The sequence below is a fragment of the Rhinolophus sinicus genome, linkage group LG05, assembly GCF_036562045.2.
Source record: "Rhinolophus sinicus isolate RSC01 linkage group LG05, ASM3656204v1, whole genome shotgun sequence".
NCBI lineage: Eukaryota > Metazoa > Chordata > Mammalia > Chiroptera > Rhinolophidae > Rhinolophus > Rhinolophus sinicus.
Genome location: NC_133755.1, coordinates 62,843,300 through 62,860,477, shown reverse-complemented (window position 1 = coordinate 62,860,477; position 17,178 = coordinate 62,843,300). Strand labels below are relative to the sequence as shown.

Here is a 17,178-nt window from a genome sequence, read left to right as displayed (position 1 = left end):
AATGAGGACAGTTATGAACACAGGACCTAGCAGACCAGACATGTTGTCACCCCAAGCTCACCTCTCAGTGAAACGGCCCATATAACTAGTTTTGCTCCACACGAAACTGCCAACACAACCAAGTGGGCCGGGGTGGGCTCCTGACCTAAGAACAGACAATCCCTACACTGTTTGGTGACTTGAGATGAGACCTGGTGTTAAAAGGTCAGCTGGCCAGTTAGAGTCTCTTGGCAATTAGAGATAAGAGCTGAGTCATGATAGAAAAGAACCTCAATGGGGCAAGGTAGAGTTATGAGAAAGCAGAAACTAAGCATAAGCAATAGCTGTGAATTAGACAAGCTGGTGACGAGAGAATGAAGCCAGCAATTTAACAAGAACTGAGCCATATGCATGGCGGACCCCAAGCCTGAAGAGCCACCATGTCCTGCTGCTGAGCTCCTGGCGGTGCCGTGGATCCAGGATCACCATACGATGTGTGCACTTCCTGAGGCCTGGGGGTTAGTTCTGGGTGGGAGAAAGGGGTGGTGTGGTGCTTCCTGAGTTCCCAGGCATGGATCCTTCCTTAAAAGAGGTCACATCGCTTCAGCTGACTTGTTAGCTTTGGAGTCTTTTTAAGTCTGTCCTAATTTGAGATTCCTTGTAACTAAATAAGCCTAACTGGAACAACTACTTAAGCCATGACCATTTGTTAAAAGTAATCAATAATTTTAAAGTTCTATTTCCCTGAACAAATCTGGGAATGTTCAATCCATTAAATTTTAAATCTCTTGAGAAGTTTAACGTTGGTACTGTATGTTTCCATATCAGTTGGTACAACTTACGTCAAGTTATAAAACTTTATTCAGTTTTGCAAAGACATCATTATACAGATACATGTTCAATAACTGGGAAATCAGAAGACTGCTATACTTTCAGGTTTGTTCGATCATGATACTTCTGATAAGGATCATCAGCATACCAGTTTCGCCTCTTCCAGAAAGACGTTGTCATTTTATCTAAGAGTTTACTCTGGGTTTTATTGCAGAACACAAATTCCCTCAAGCGTCTTTTTCTTGCAGTTGTTTTTTTCCATAATTTTTTCTTATAACCAGCCTGTGAGATAAATATTACAAGGACACTTAGAACATTAGATTATATAGGAAACACCAGACTGCTTTACTAGTCATGGTTTACAGGCCCAATGGGAACCAAGACCAAACTTTCACAGGGTCTGGTGTGTTTCTCAGAAAGATGTGATTCTCAATCAGCATTGGACAGAGAAACCATGTGTAGTTTGAAACAGAAATATTAATGATTTAATAGTTTGGAAAAAAAGATTTAAATTAAAACCACAGAAAATAAAGCTAAATAAATCTTCGCTGCTGGTAAAGTACAGGGTAGTGATATAGAATTATAATAGCTAACTTTATATGCATTACCTTATTACCTCTTTAACAATCTTCATTTATTTCTCTCATTTCACAGGGTTAAGAGAAACAACCATTGATTAGAAAAGTGACGTAGCAGACTGAGGTCAGAGAACTAGTAAGAGTTCTTTGCCACAACACTGCTTCTTTTCCTAATGTGGAGGATGATGAAGGGTTGGGTGATAACATATATGTTCATTTAAGGCGTCTAAGTATTCTAAGGGCTGAGAAGCAGTTCTCCAGTCTGTCACTTCATTTATCCACACTAGGAACCAATTCCTATAGCACGTACTTTTCTAAAAAATAATGCATATTATAAAACTATTAGGAATGGTGAAGGAATGATTAACCCATATGTTTAACCTAACTGCCTTATATACCATCCCTGCATTATTAATTTTGAAGAACTTCTTTTGGAAGAAACAGAAAATTAAGATCAAATATAAAAACTATAATCATCGCCTATTTAAACTAGAAAAGACGTTAGGTGCCACCCAGATTAATGCCCGACTCAAACCACACAGTGTGAGGCAGGTGAGACTAGAACCCATGCTGTTGGTAAGAGCCCTGAGTCCTGTCAAGCCAAGAGCTCTTTAGGGCTCCACACTAACTGAACGAAACCAGAGCTCAGTGCTGAGAACGTGCCTTGGGTTTCTGACATGCTGGAGTGTCGTCACTGTGACCAGCAAGTTCTACAGCACAGGGATGCTCAAAAATAAGGACAGATTATTTAAGAGTTCTGGTTTTAAAATGCCAGAGATTAGATTTTTACTACTCACTGGTTGCAATTTTAAATTGAAAGATTCAAATCAAAATCCCCTATTTGTACGATTTCCTAGTTTGCAAACCAAACTGTGTCCCTGTGGATGGATCTCTGACGTACAGAAAGCTCATCTGCTGTCCTACGCCCACCACCACCCATATCCTTTGAAGATGATTCTGTGGAATGCAACAATATGGGAGTACTTAAAACATTTTAGACAATCTCTAGGTTCAGAAGTGGGAGGACCCCGGGAATAAACAATCAAAATGAGGGACACCTGGATGAAACTGTCCCACAGGAAATACTTTTCAGTTTTTATACATTAGTGTCAATTAACCCACCCAGAATTTTTGTTTTCCCCTTAAAATCAGACATCGATGAAGGAGGCCATTCTGCATGTGGAATACTTCTGGGGGCCCTCAGTATGGACTAGGTATTATGATTGGAGAATGTGATCAGGTCCTTTACAACAACGTGAGGGTTTCAGGGCCCAATGGGACATGGAAAGGAAGGCAAAGAAAACCACCCATTTCATTGTATCTAGGGTTAGATGAGGACTTGGAAATAATTAGTGTGATAACAAAGGCGTGGAAACATTTCCAATGTCCCTAATTCCCCAAATCCAGAACTATTCACTACTTAGTTCAGCTACTTAGAGACGACATGAGCTTCCACTGCCTCATTGGTGGAACCACCACAGTATTATTCCAACGGAGAAATGAGCTGAGTGCCAGTCAACCTATTTATGTACAAATTTAGGGCTGTTTATGGGATAGGGGACAATTGTTTTAACCTATCAAATAGAAAGTTCTACCAATTAATTATTTTATTTTTACAAGGAAACAAATTTTGATCTTTGAAGAATCATTTGTTAACTTCCAAGGAGTGAAAGGGAATTAGGATTTGAATAGTTATCAAAACTCAAAAGAAGGTTTTGCAAAACTCTGGTCTTCTGCTGCTCTAATTATCAGCTACTCCGTTTCCATGAATAAGGATGTGAATGAGAAAACTCAGTCATGCTTATGACACGCTGTGGGAGAGGACAGAGCAGTAATAATGTGTCAGAGTCCTCCTTAGAGGCTGTGGTCCCTGGCCAGAGTCAGGATAGAAAGTTTTAATAAAGTGTATGTGGGGTTAATGTTCCGCCATTAGATGAAGCCACCTGGAGAATCCAATCCAAGGTGGGCTGTAAAGCTCTTCCGTCCCCAAATCTGAGCCCTGTGACCACGCTGTTGCTGAAGTCCCCACTGCTGTATAATAATACTCTAGGCTTAAACAGAGCCCCCAAAGGTTTCACAGGGCTTCTGGTCATCATTAGATAAGCCAAACACGTAAGAGACCTGAGATAAACCTGTCCTATATTGAAGACTTTCACCATTGCGAATAATACTTTGTTTTATGAATGCTTAAACAAGTTTTCTTCACATGGATTCATCTACATGAAGAGATGCCTGCCACGCCAGTACTTAAGCCCAGCACAGCTACTGGTAAGATGGGTGGAAGCTATGTCAATGAACAGGCTGAATTCTCCTTCGTTTTAATCACTTACACTCCTTTTTCAATCAAGTAACAGTGTCAAGACTCACCTTCCTCCTTAGCCAAAGGCCAGAGTGAAGTCGAAGAAACCTATAGATGACAGCTTTCACAGTCTTCCTCTTGCCTTTTCGTGAACTGAAGTACGTTACAGTTCTGACTGGCAGCTTCAGGACATTAGGAAGTAAGGGGGCCACTCTAAAATACATTTTAAACATTTCAACTCAGCCACAAGGGTGACTTAAAGGACAAAATCTTTTTCTATACTTAGAGATGGGTAAAGCAGCTCCACTGGAATACAGCTGACTTTTAATATACATTGTTATTTCAAATGACCCATGACACTACGCATAAATGAGAGTAACAACTACCACCAACTTGCAAGCTCGTCCTAATCTACCCCCTCAATCCCTATGAGAGAATGTATCCTATTATATTTTAATCATCTGATGTTTAATCCATGTGCCCACTAGATTATAACCCCCACTTCGGTATCATTTTGTCCTTTCTGTCAGGTACAGTGCTCGCACCCAGGTGTGCTTAACCAAATATTTGCTGAGGAAATGAACGCCACATGCAGCCCGGCCTCGTATGCTGAGCATCTTGTTCACCCCCCACTTTGGCTGACAGCTGCCACTCAGGAAACCACACCTGTACCACAGAAGTGCTGTGTGGTAGTGCCTGATGCTGGCATGTAGGCACACGCGTCCCAGCTCCGATTTTCCCACCCCATCAAGCAAAGTCTATGTAATAAATGACAGGTACACACAGCGTATCATCTACTTCTAAGATGTCTTTGCAGGCATGAATATTTTGTAATTTTTGTCCAAGTATCATGTTTACTGAAATATACCCTACCTATTGAAGATTGCTGCGGTGTGACCACATGTCAGGTTTCTGACAGATGCGATAAATCTGGGTGGAGAGGAAACAACTGAAGTCTGAATATGACGAAAATGCTGGGTGGACAGTGCAGAACTAAGACAGGTATTCTTGGCACAGTTTCGATAGGCTGAAGACGCCAAAATATTCAGGGGCCGTAAGATTCCTGTCAAGACAGAGAAGCACATATGCTTAATATGATTCTCCAGAATATGCATCAGATATTTAAAATTAAGAATTGTATTAAGGCAACCAAGTGTTATACATTATTAATGTGTCCTGAGTGTCAGACTCATCTGTGGCTTTATACTAACCTTACTGAGGTTTAACTTATATACCACAAAATTACCCTTTTGTATATAATTCAATGCTTTTTAGTAAATTTACAGTTGTGCAACCATCACAATGAGTTCCTAGTTCTATGTTTAACAGTACGGAACAAAATAACGTAACATTAATTCCCACTGCCAGAGCTTCTGCTCTGAGACAGAACTCCCACCACACACAGTGCAATGGCAGGGCAGAGACAGGACAGCTTGACAACTCCCTGGAGAGGCCCAAGAGTGGCAGGAGAAGGATAAAGAAAACAGAAGAGGTATTTGAACTCTCCTCTAGAAGATAAATAGGCCATGAGAGGAGGAAGTACACAGCCCAGGTAGGATGAAAAACATGCAAAAACAAGGAGGCTGAAACAAGCACATGTGTGGAGTGGGGACTGGGCACTGCCTGCCTGCCTGTGTCAGAGAGGCCGGGGGAGAAGCAGTGGGAAACGAGGCAGGCACATTGTGAAGGGCCCAGCCGTGTGGACTGAACACGGTTCTCTTTCTCTGTCCCTCACATGACTGCCCGCCTGAGTCCACGTCTGCAAAGCTGATCACTCAGAGCTCTGCCTCTACTCATAGATTCTGAGTCTAGTGTGGGACTCAAGAACGTGCACGTTGTTAAAGCTCCAGAGGGTGATGGAAATGTCCTAAAACCAGAATGGGGTCATGGTTGCACCACTCCCTAAATTCACTAAAAATCATCAAATTGCACACATAAAACAGGTAATTTTGTGGTATGCAAGCTCCACGGGTAAGTCAGCAGCTCAGCCAGGGCTTCGGACCACTGCCTTATTGTTCACTGCACTGATTTCACATATCAAATAAGGGGCAGTGTGGTATAGAAGTCAAGTGCTAGAGTTTGAGTCACACTGGCTTCATATTCTAGCTCTACTACTTACTAGCTGTGTGACCATGAGCAAATTACTTGACCTCTCTGCGTCCCAGTTGCCTCAAATTTAAATGAAATTCACAATGGGGAGGTAATGAGAATTAAATGAGATAAAATATGTAAAGTGTTAGGAAGAGTGCTTGGCATAGAGAAATCATTTAATGAATGCTAATAGCAGAAAATAAAGAAAAGCTGAGGAATGCTTAGGAAAGACGGTATGTTAACGGGTGGCAAAAGGAAGACAGAACACTTAAAACCCTTATTTTGCTTTTATGTTCTCCATCAAACATAACTTTCAAACTGAAAAAGACAGCATAAACATTAATCAGTTAGCTGAAATCAAGAGTCAGGAAACCAGTCAGAGAGCTTTACACCTACCCGGCCCTTGTTAAGTCAAATTCTCTATTCAGTGCAGGCATTCAAGCTCCAGGTACGAATAAATTACCTCTCAAAGAACTGAAAATAGTAGCAGATGTGATTACAAGCTAGGAGGTAATCTTTGAAAGGTTAAGTGAATTGAAGAGGAAGATTATAGAAGGAAAATGTCCCAGTTTTCACAGGTCATCAAAACTTGATATATCTCAGTTAAAAAATTAAAAAATCTCTCAGAAATTCTTGGAAACCCAAGTGTGAAGGAAGTGAGCAGATAGAGTCTGGAACATATAAATGGGTAAACTACAGGCTCACGTGTAGACAAAATGTTAGAATGGACAAATAAATAGGAAGTGCACAAAACAAAACATATTAACTAAGAGTGAACTGTTCCTTAAAAAGAACCTTTTCATTTTTCCATACAGTCGCTAACCTGGGAAATCATGGGAATGTCTAGACACAGTGTATCCTGACTTTAGGAAGGCATGTGAAAAGGTGTATTTATAGCCTAAAGAAATCTAGAAATATGGGCAGAATAATAATACAGTTAGGTAAATTCCAAGCTGACTGGCAACAATCCCAAATTAGTCAACTGCTATTCTCCTGGTGAAAGTCTATTCTTGCCTCCCTGATTCCATTTCCCCCCCAATTTTTATGAAGGTCCTGAAGCTGCATACAGCATGTTTATTAAACCTGCATACAAGCTGGGAACCGTGGCATACAAACATGTTATTGAAAAGATAGACCATCTGGACTCAAAGTGATCTCAGTAAGAGAGAAAAATGGGTCAAAACTAACAAGATGAAATCTGGGATAAACACATGGAGATTAGAAAAAGTGGTTACTGTAACAAGAGTTAGGGTGAACCTGGCTTGAGAGCAGTTCCTGGGATAAAGTTCCGGGGGCCTTTATCCATCATACCCTCTGGTGGACCAACCATGTGATTTAGCTTGTAAAACCCGAAGAGTCAAACTAGACTGTGTTTAACAAAAGGGCAGCGCACAACTGAAGGATAGTAATTAACTGCTCCTTCAGTCTTCTGCCCTGTGTGGGCATTTTAATACAGACCAGCATATCTTCAAGCACACTCTTGTATGGAGAACACAGACATTTTTACAATGGAAGTGTGACACGAAACTAGAGTTTTGAAGGAATAAGAGGAGGGAATAAGGAATAAGAGGGAACAGGAGAAGCAGCACAGGTGAAGAAGCAAAAACGGTGTAATATGTTTGGAGAATTATAAATAGCCCTGTGTGGCAGGAATCAAAGGGATGGGGAGAGGGGCAGGGAAGTGAGCGCGACAGTGTCTAAAGTAATGGTCTTTGAGCTTGTTCGCTCCTACACCCTCTAAAAGAATTCTGAAAAATTATGTACCCTTTCACAAATTTTACATAACATCTAAAATTTTAAATAGTTTAAAGTGTTAAAAAGGATGTAATTTCCAGTACATTTAAAATACTGACATTTAAAAACAAGCTATCACATCACTCTTAAATGTTTTGAATGGAATAACAGTGAGTTGAAACCCAACTATGTCATCTATTTAAAAAAAACAGGAATAATAAATTCAAGTTGATGACAATAAGAACTTTTCATCAAAAGATATTTTAAATAAACTAAAAAGGCAAGCCAGAGTAGGAGAAGATATTGGAGATACATTTAAATGAGAAAGTGTATATATCCAAAATATATAAAGAACGATAAAGACAAACAATAGGAAAATGGGTAAAATATTTAAGTGGGTACTTCATAAGAGAAATTAAATGGTCAATCACAGGTGTAAAGGTGTTCATGTTCATTACTAATCAGGGAAATGCTATTTAAACCACCATGAGACACCACTAGATACACACCAGGTTAACAAAAATTTGTAGGTCTAACAATACCAACTGTTGGTGAAGATGTGAAGCATAGAGCACTCTGGTGACTTTACATAAGTTATCACTTTGGCAGCATCAGGCAGTGCTGAATATATACATACTGATTCTGCAATTCCACAGCTGGTTTTATAAACACACACACACACACACCTACCTTAGAGAAACCCCAGCACTCATGTACCAGGACATGAGGTCCATCAGCTTTGTACCTAATCGTTCCAAACTAGAAACACCCAAATACTCATCAACAGTAAAATGGAGAATTGTGGTGTAGTCACATAAGAGACTATCATATAGCAGCAATGAGAAAGCACTGCAGCTACGTGCAAAATTAATTTAACAAAGTAAAAGAGACAAGAGGACATACTGTGTGATACCATTCATGTAAAACACAAACAGAAGAACTAAACAATGTATTACTTAGAGATGCACACATAGAGATGCTAAAACTATCACACACACAAAAGACAAGGTAATAAAAACCATGAAGATAGTTTACATTTGGCAAAAAAGGGGGACTTTTGACTGGGGAAGCTCACAGGGGTGCAGAGGAAGTTCTGTCTTGACCTGGGTTAGTTATAGGGATGTTTGCTTTAGAGTTTAGAGATATTGTGGGTTTGGTTCCAGACCACGACAATAAAGTGAATATCGTAATAAATCAAATCCAACGAATTTGGTTTCTCAGTGCATATAAAAGTTATGTTTACATTATACACTGTAGTCTATTAAGTGTGCAATAACATGTCTAAACACACACACATATGTATGTGTGTGTGTGTGTATATACGTATATACATATATACACACCTTAATTTAAAAATACTAACCATTATCTAAGCCTGTTGGAAAAAATGGTGTCAGTTGACTTGCTCCATGCAGGATTACCACAAACCTTCAATTCGTTTAAAAAAAAAAAAAAAAAAAGCAGTATCTACAAAGCACAAAATGAGGTACGGCCTGTATTTAAGTCATTCATGTATGTTACATAAATTTTTTCTTTGTTGTATTTCACAATTTAAAAATACCCTGTGTAAACAAGCTCTTGTATAACAGTTGGAAAAATTTACATGGTAGCATTTTTCTTCTATTCTTCCACAGAATTTTATCATTTATTTTTTGTGAATAATTTACTGATAATCTTATCATATTTGAATTATGTTTAATTTTTTGCAAAAATCCTTAGGCAAATAAATTAAGTTGCCTTCATTCCTGTCATCTCAATCAAGAAATCCTATGACTGCCCTTGTGTCTGGGACTGAGCGAGCAAAACAGCCACACTTCCCTGTACCTTGTGTGAATACCATACGTAGAAAATTACTGTGCCAGCACTACTCAAGGCGCTTTACGTGCTGGAGCTCCTTTAGTCCTCTGGTAGGTGGTATTATCCCTATTTTAAGCTGTAGAATCTGAAGTTGTGAGATACGTTTTCAAGGTCAAAGGTCGTGAATGGTGGGTCCCAGCCTCTGAATCAGAAAATTAGGTGGGCATTTTCTGTTTCCCTCGCCCACCTCCAAGCCTGTCCTCGTTTGCTTTCGAGGGAAGGCGGAATGGCTAGCAGCCGGTAAGGATGCGGAAACTACGAGCCACTCAGATCCAAGAAGGTCCAAGAGTCTCGGGGATCTCCTGGGCGGCCGAATACAGGCAGCCCCGGAGAAAATTAGGCACCTTCTGGCATCAAATAATGATCCCCTCCTTTTTTTTTTCCTGTTAACCTCCACGCTAAACCCCCACTCCATCCTGCACCAGTCCCCCCTTCTGTGAACGTAATAATCGAGTGCGTTGCTTTCCACTAACCTGTTGCTGCTCGCACCGCACTAGCAAACGTAGGGGCCGCCATCTTGCCACCCCACCGTACGGCAGCCGGCTTGGATCTAAAAGCTTCAGGGCAAAGGGGAATTAGGGGAAAGTAATCTGGGTGGAGTCAAAGAAAGGGAAAAAAAAATTAATAAAGGAACGGTCAAATCAATTTTTATCGAACGTCTTATATATGCCAGGCTGTCCTTCACTCCTGTTAAACAAGTGCCTGGCATATAGTAGGCTCTCAAATTTTTATTGAACATTTGATTGAAAAATATTTAAAATACACGACATACGTGAAACAATCTTTTTGCTCATTTTATTCAATTTATTTCAGAGAATAAAACTTATTATTTTTCCAAAACTGGTAGAAGAATGAGAAATAGCAACATGATTAAAAATTGTTTTAAAAATTGAATGCCAACTACAATCAAGTGAATGTAAACCTCCTAAGGATATCTCACACATTTTTTCTAATCAATAACACTGGCTGTCATTTGGTAGAACAGAATTTCAACTCGTCCTAAACAATTTTACCTTCCTTTGTTTATTCCTGGGAATTAGTGATGGTATGGTTTTCCTAATGTTCCTGCAAACAAAAAAACCCAATGAACCTGTCTCCTATACTTGTTGCCTAAGATATTCCATGCATATACAATACATGACACTATTTACTGGTTGAAACAAGTAAGGGTTATAACATGGGCAAAATCATTCTTGGCAGTAAGAACACCAAGGGTTAAGGTAAGAAGAGAGGGAGCCAAGACAGACACAGGATTTATTTAGAGCAGTGGTTCTCCAACTTTTTGGTGTTAGACCCTCTTTACATGTTTAAAACTTCAGGACCCCAAAGAGCTTTTAATTATATGGATTATATTTATTAGTATTTACTATACTGGAAATTAAAATTGAAAAAATTAAAAATAAACTAATACTTGTATTAGTTTCCTATTGCTGCTATAACAAATTACCCAAACCTAGTGGCTTAAAACAATGAAGACTTATTATCTTATAATTTTGTAGGTCAGAAATCCAAAATGGGTTTCGCAGGTTAAAATCAAGGCATCCAGGGCTGTGTTCCTTCTGGAAGCTCTAAGGGCGAATCTGTTTCCTTGTCTCTTTATAGCTTTCTTCCATATTCAAAGCCAGTAATTGCATCACTCTGACTACTTCCACTGTCATATCTCCTTTTCTGACTGCCCTTCCTACCCCTCTCTCGTCAGGACCCTCACAGGTAATCCAGGATAGTCCTGGATAGTACCGTCATCTCGATATGCATTTAATCATTATCTGCAAAGTTCTTTTTGTCATTTAAGGTAATATATTCACAGGTGCAAGGGATCAGGAGTACGTGGACATATTTGGGGATAACTATTCTGCCTACCCCCCTTATTTTTAAACAATTATAAACCTATCACGTTAACATATTTTCATAAAAAATACTCCAAGATAAAAGAAATTAGTGTGAAGAGTGGCATTGTTTAACCTTCTTGCATTGTTTAACCATCTCTTTAAGGTCTGGTTTAACAGGAAGCTGGATTCTGAAATTTGCTTATGCATTCAATCTGCTGTGGTATCTGGAAAGCTCTACACTTATGAGATAATGAATGAGCAAATATCTTAATTTTATGGAGGTCTTTTTTATTTTATGGACCCTGAAAAGGGGCCTGAGGCTCCCCAGGGATCCTAGATCCCACTTTGAGAATCACCGCGATGGTTATCCTTCAGTCTCTCTGGGTTATAGGGCATATAAGTGGGTGATGAGCTCGGAACACTCATTGCTATCTTGATCTCCATCTGCAGTGGCCACTTTGAGCCTAGAAACATCCACATATGGTAGAAAAGCACTCTCTTAAGACATTCCATCAAGGTTCTTTGAGTTGGCAGTGGGAGTCACTGCAGTTTTTGAACTGGGGAGTGATTTAAATTTCTGAGTTACTTTAGGAGAGTCCATTTTAAAGCCAATAATAATTCATAAATTGCATGTGGAGAATGAGGATTAGGGACTTGGTTAAATGAGAGGTTAGGTGAAGTTGCTAATGGTATTCAGGTCCAAAGTGTGGCTGTGCCATACATGGCTGGAGCAGACTGAAATTGCTCATTGGCATTGAGAGGATTATGGCCAAGGTGTTAGAAAAGTCATCACACTGGCATCACCTAGCATGACAACAGTGGGCAGGGATGGGTGGGGAGACTGCAGTTCAATTGCTAAAATTACTAAAAATGGGAGATTGCTCTGGAGCCTATTAGGTGATGGTGATATAAAACGGAGAGCAATGTGATTACTAAAGTACCTTTCAAAGCATTGAGCATATACTAATATAATTATTTGATTTTAGATAATTTTTAAATCTTTCTCCATTTTACAAATGGGATTAGTAGCGTTGTCTACCATATTGTAATATATTACCTTGTTAAGACTTGAAAGTAGTTTGCAAACACAATAAATATACAAGTCAGTTAGTTTCTATGTACTAATTGTACTACATTGTACTAATAGTATTAAATACTGTGTTCAATATTTAATAGGTTGTACCTTGATTACAGACTCAGTGGAATATTCTGAAGTGTTTTTGCACTGACCTTCTTTCTATCTTCCAACAGACCGCGGCCAAATTACCTTTCTAAAATAAAAACTCGGAGAAAGCGGTGTAGTTTAACCTGGAAGGAGCAGAAGCTATGAAATCCGAAGAATCTCGGTGCCTGTCCCTGCTCTGCCATTTGTTAGATACGTGAACGACACATTACGCACAAAGGTCTCTCCAGTGTTCGTTCACCCAGTCTCCCGCAATCAGGAAGACTCCTGAAGAAGGGCTGTCAAACGCAACAAACGCGCAAGCCAAGACACCATCGTTTGGCCAAACTGAATCCTTTCTACGAAATATCTATCCGACAGAGACAGCTGAGATGCTTTCTTGTTTGAATTCTCCGAAGAGTCACGCCTACCCGTTTTCCATACGGATCGAAGCCTGAGTTTCACAGGCCCACCCTCCCCTCTAGTTCACCTAGTTACCCCGGATTCGGGGTGCGTATCAGAACGTCCAGCGCGACCCGGAAAAAGAAATCAATCTTTCCGCCAGGGGAGGGCTCACTAGGCTCTCGGAGCTGCGCGTGCGCAGTGGCGGTAATGTCCTCCGATACGCCAAGGCGCAGAGAGGCGGCGCGGACGCACGCACGCACGGACGCAGGCGCTCCCCTCTCAGTGCCGTTGCGGCAGCTCCGGAGTGTCCCAGCGGTGCTGTCCTCCCGGCCGAGATGCTGCGGGCCTGTCAGGTTTCCGGCGTGGCCTCCGCAGCCCAGGTGAGCTCGAGGGCGCCGGGAGAGAGCGCGTGGTGAAGCTGACTCCCGGCGACCGACGGAAAATGAAGAGGGAGGCTTTCGCTCCGCTTAGGCCCGGGAAAAGAGGGGCTCTCTCAGGGCCTTTCTAATCACGGGAGTCCCGGACGGGCCAGGCACGCGGTTAATTTCGCCGGACAGGGATGCCTTGAGGGTTATTGCTGAAGCGGGATGGGGTGCGGAAAGGAGATGGCTGGGAGGCGGGCGCAGGACGGGACGCTCGGCTTTGGGGACTTATCCAATCAACCCCTCGCTGCCCCATTCAATGACCAATCGTGGCTCCTGGAGTCGGGACGCCGGTTGAGCGCGTGATAGGTTTCGCGCAGCCAGTGGTTGAAGGTCGAGGGGTAGAACTACAGTTCCCAGCAGGAAATGCAGAGCCTTGGCTTTTTGCATTCTTAATAAGCAGGTGCTTGGATTGTAAGAGTCCGCGTTTTAGGGGTCAAGGTTGTAATTATTCCAGAGGGACTTTTCGTAGCTGAGAACATCTCAGCCATTCCTACCCTAAACAAAAATGAAAGATTGTATAGTTTATGGAGTTCCAGCTTCTGGTACTTGAGAAAGGACAGTAGTGATGACCTTGTGCTTATTTCTGAGATTAGCCTGGGGATAAGGTGCTGGGACAACTTTGGCAGACATCCAAGGCTCCTAGATACCCAGTTTTATTTCTCCACAATTATCAAAGTAACGTTCTAAAATTAAAAAGTAAACCTATTTCCATTGCTTACAGTTTTCAGAAAATTGATATTTTGCAAAATATTGTATTACAAAACAGTGCTCATGCTATAATGGAACAAAATCCCTAGACATAGTGAGTTAGATAGAAATCATACAAGCCAATGTTTTTTCAAGTTTACTTACCTCCCCGGATTCATTTTAGGTTAGGAGAAGCAGCCTCTTAAATGGGATTTGTATTAGTTTTCTGTTGCTACATAACATACATCACACATTTAGCAACTTAAAACAACACCCATTTGTTATCTTACAGTTTCTGCACATGAATGGTCTGGGTTCTCTGCCCAGTGTCACACAAGGCTGCAATCAAGGTGCTGGCTGTGGTTCTTGTTTGGAGCTCAGGGTTCCCGTCCAAGTTCACGTAGTTTGTTGGCATAATTGAGTACCTTACATAATTTAATAACTGTAGGACTGAACTCCCTGTTTTGTTGCTAGCTTTGCCTAGCCTCTCTCTCCCAGAGGCTGCTTAAAGTTCCTTGCCACAAAATCCTCAGAGGCAGTTCATTACTTGGATGTGTGCTTTCTTGCAGGCTATCAGCAACTGGTTTCTTTGACTTCAAAATCTCTCTTGACTTCCCTGTTTCTGATCTCTAGACCCAGATGGAAAGGGTTTCTATTATTAGGCCACGCCCACCTGGATAACCTCCATTTTGATTGATTCAAAGTCAACTGATGAGTAACTTGAATGACATCTGCAAAATCCCTTTTGCCATACAACCCTAATCATGGCCTTAGCAGCAGGATGTAGAGATCATGGGGGCCTTCTTAAAATCTGACATGCAGTCGTCCCTAAGTGGGGCTAGAAGGATGAAGAAAGTAGAGCTGCCTTTCAGGGCAGAATTGTTGAAGTTTGGCTTTGGAGCCCTCCTTTCAATGGCACACTTTTCCTTAGTTTGTCCTCAGGTTACATTAAGAGTTGTCAGTGCTCTGATCCCTCTGTCTGCCCTAAAGTCCAAAATTACTTTTTCCTTTCTTGCCTTTGTCAAAATATTTTCCCCTTGCTGGGTTCCCAGTCAGGAAATTAGAAGAAAACAGATTAAGACTTAGCTTGCAACCAACCTTTCTCACCTTCCTAAAACTGCTATCTTACAAGATTTTTTCCCCCACAACTTTTATAAAATGGTTTATTCTTACTATCTCCTCAATCATTCTGTAGCATTTTATACTGTTGTTTAGTGAAATTTTATTGTTGTTGTTGTTTTTTGGCTTTTCTCATGTAATATCTTGGGGCCCATCTTACCCTTCATCTCTCCTGTTTTCCTTTGTTGAGTCTGCTTCCCCCATGTACTTCTAAATATACTCCCAAGGTGTTTTCTCACACTCTCTCTCTCAGACTTTGTTTTTGTAAAGCAGTTTTAGGTTCACAGAAAAATTGAGGGGAAAGTACAGAGATTTCCCATGTCCCCCCTACCCCTACATATGCACAGCCTTCCCCAATATCAGTGTCCCCCATCAGAGTGGGACATTTGTTACAACTGATGAACCTACTTGACACATCATAACACACAAAGTCCATAGTTTACGTTAGGGTTAACTTTGTGTACGTTCTATGGGTTTGGACAAATGTGTGATGTCATTTTCCATCATTATGGCATAATAGAGAGTATTTTCATTGTCCTAAAAATAGTTTAACTATTTATCACTACCCCACCCCCTGGCAACCACTGATCTTTTTACTGACTCCATAGTTTTGCCTTTCCCAGAATGTCATACAAATGGAATCATACAGTATGTAGCCTTTTCAGATTGGCTTTTTTTACTTAGTAATATGCATTTAAGGTTTTTCCATGTATTTTCATGGTTTGATAGCTCATTTCTTTTTAGCACTGAATAATATTCCATTGTTTGGATGTACCACAGTTTTTCCATTCACCTATGGAAGGATATTGTGGTTGCTTCCAAGTTTTGGCACTTAAAAGCTGCTCAAAATATTCATGTGCAGGTTTTTTTGTGGACATAAGTTTTCGATTCCTTTGGGTAAATACCAAGGAGCATGATTGCTGGATTGCATGGTGAGGGTATGTTTAGTTTTCTAAGAAACTGCCAAACTATCTTCCAAAGTGACTGCACCATTTTGCATTCTCAACTGTAATGAATGAGAGTTCCTGTTGTTCCACCTTGTCAGCATTTGGTTCTGTCAGTGTTCAAGATTTTGGCCAATAAGCGTGTAGTGATATCTTATTGTTGTTCCCACCTCTTTATATGCTATTGGGATTACATCAATTCTCAGAACTATAATCCCCAAGCAGATGACTTTCTAGCCTCTTTTGATCTTTGCACTCAAATTTTAAATTCTTGTTTGATTTTTGTCAACTTAATGTAGACTAATCACTTGTCAAAATCCTTTCCACTTCTTCAAACTTCGTTTGAAAGGTCTTTCTGCTTTTACTATTGCCCTCCTAGAGTTAGTTCTTTACATAGTAGTTAATAAAGGCTTTTTTTTTTTTTAAGCATTCAGATAATGTCATGCCCTTCAATGACATCCCATCATATTCAGAATAAAATCTAAACTCGACCATACCGCTAGACCGCCCATGATCTGGCTGTTTGCATATCTCATTTTTCTATTCTGCCTCATTCTGTCCTTCTGATATCTCCAGTACAACATACCTCATTGCCTTTTCATTTGCTGTTTCTTTTACCCTGAAGTCTTCCCACAGTGCTTAGCTCACTCCACTCATTTTCTTAAATATCACCTTTCCTTCAGAGATCTTCCCTATCTAAAACAGACTTCTGACCGCTCTCTACTTCCTTGCATCACTCTGAGCTTACCCTTACCCTACTTTGTTTTAATTGTAGCTCTTACGGAGATTATGGAGGCCTTCTTAGAATTTGGCCTATGGTGATACCAACTGGGGCTAGAAGGATGAAGAAAACTGCCTTTCAGGGCAGATGAGTATTCATAGCACTGTTCACAACGGCCAAAATATGGAGACAACCCACGTATCCAACTGATGTCTGGCTAAACAAAATATGATATATGCATACGATGAAATTTACATTCAGCCATAAAAAGAAATTAATATATGCTACATACATGACACATGTAACAACATGGACAAACATTGAAAATATGCCAAGTGAAAGAAGCTAGGCACAAAAGGCCACATATTGTATGATTCCATTTATACAGAATACTCAAAATAGGCAAATCTGTAAAGCCAGAAAGTAGATAGTGTTTGCCAGGAGCTGGAGAGAGGGGAAAATGGAGAGACTACTTAGTTGTTGGTGTAAGAATTTCCTTTTGGAGTGATGAAAATGT

The 17,178-nt window shown here is 40.5% G+C and overlaps 2 protein-coding genes across 10 annotated transcripts in view; one reads left to right on the top strand and one right to left on the bottom strand.

The window, feature by feature from the left end:
* Nucleotides 1-822: 822 nt before the first annotated feature.
* MRPL35 (mitochondrial ribosomal protein L35) lies at nt 823-12,930 on the bottom strand. Of its 2 annotated transcripts, none has more exons than XM_019749198.2 (5): nt 12,429-12,930; nt 9,843-9,959; nt 4,561-4,750; nt 3,756-3,900; nt 823-1,092 (listed from the first exon to the last, which is right to left on the bottom strand). In XM_019749198.2, exons 2-5 carry the CDS (start codon nt 9,883-9,885, stop codon nt 904-906), a joined length of 567 nt encoding a protein of 188 aa, XP_019604757.1. In that variant the 5' UTR covers nt 9,886-9,959; nt 12,429-12,930; the 3' UTR covers nt 823-903. The 2 variants fall into 2 exon arrangements, with proteins under 2 accessions (XP_019604757.1, XP_019604758.1); XM_019749199.2 differs by having other exon boundaries at nt 12,382-12,915.
* Nucleotides 12,931-13,011: 81 nt separating this feature from the next.
* The window catches only part of IMMT (inner membrane mitochondrial protein), a 41,460-nt gene continuing 37,293 nt past the window's right edge, over nt 13,012-17,178 (top strand). For all 8 annotated transcript variants that reach the window (XM_074332283.1, XM_019749197.2, XM_019749194.2 and 5 more), the window contains exon 1: nt 13,012-13,145. In XM_074332283.1, coding sequence (XP_074188384.1) covers nt 13,101-13,145 — 45 coding nt within the window. In that variant the 5' untranslated portion in view covers nt 13,012-13,100. The remainder of the gene's footprint in view (nt 13,146-17,178) is intronic.

What these genes read in the sequence shown, in the direction of transcription:
- MRPL35 (XM_019749198.2), bottom strand. Translation starts at nt 9,885, where the DNA reads ATGGCGGCCCCTACGTTTGCTAGTGCGGTGCGAGCAGCAACAG. An exon ending in TGCGGTGCGAGCAGCAACAG is followed by an intron (nt 4,751 to 9,842) that starts GTTAGTGGAAAG and finishes CTGTCTTGACAG; the next exon opens with GAATCTTACGGCCCCTGAAT. An exon ending in GCCTTTGGCTAAGGAGGAAG is followed by an intron (nt 1,093 to 3,755) that starts GTGAGTCTTGAC and finishes TTTATCTCACAG; the next exon opens with GCTGGTTATAAGAAAAAATT.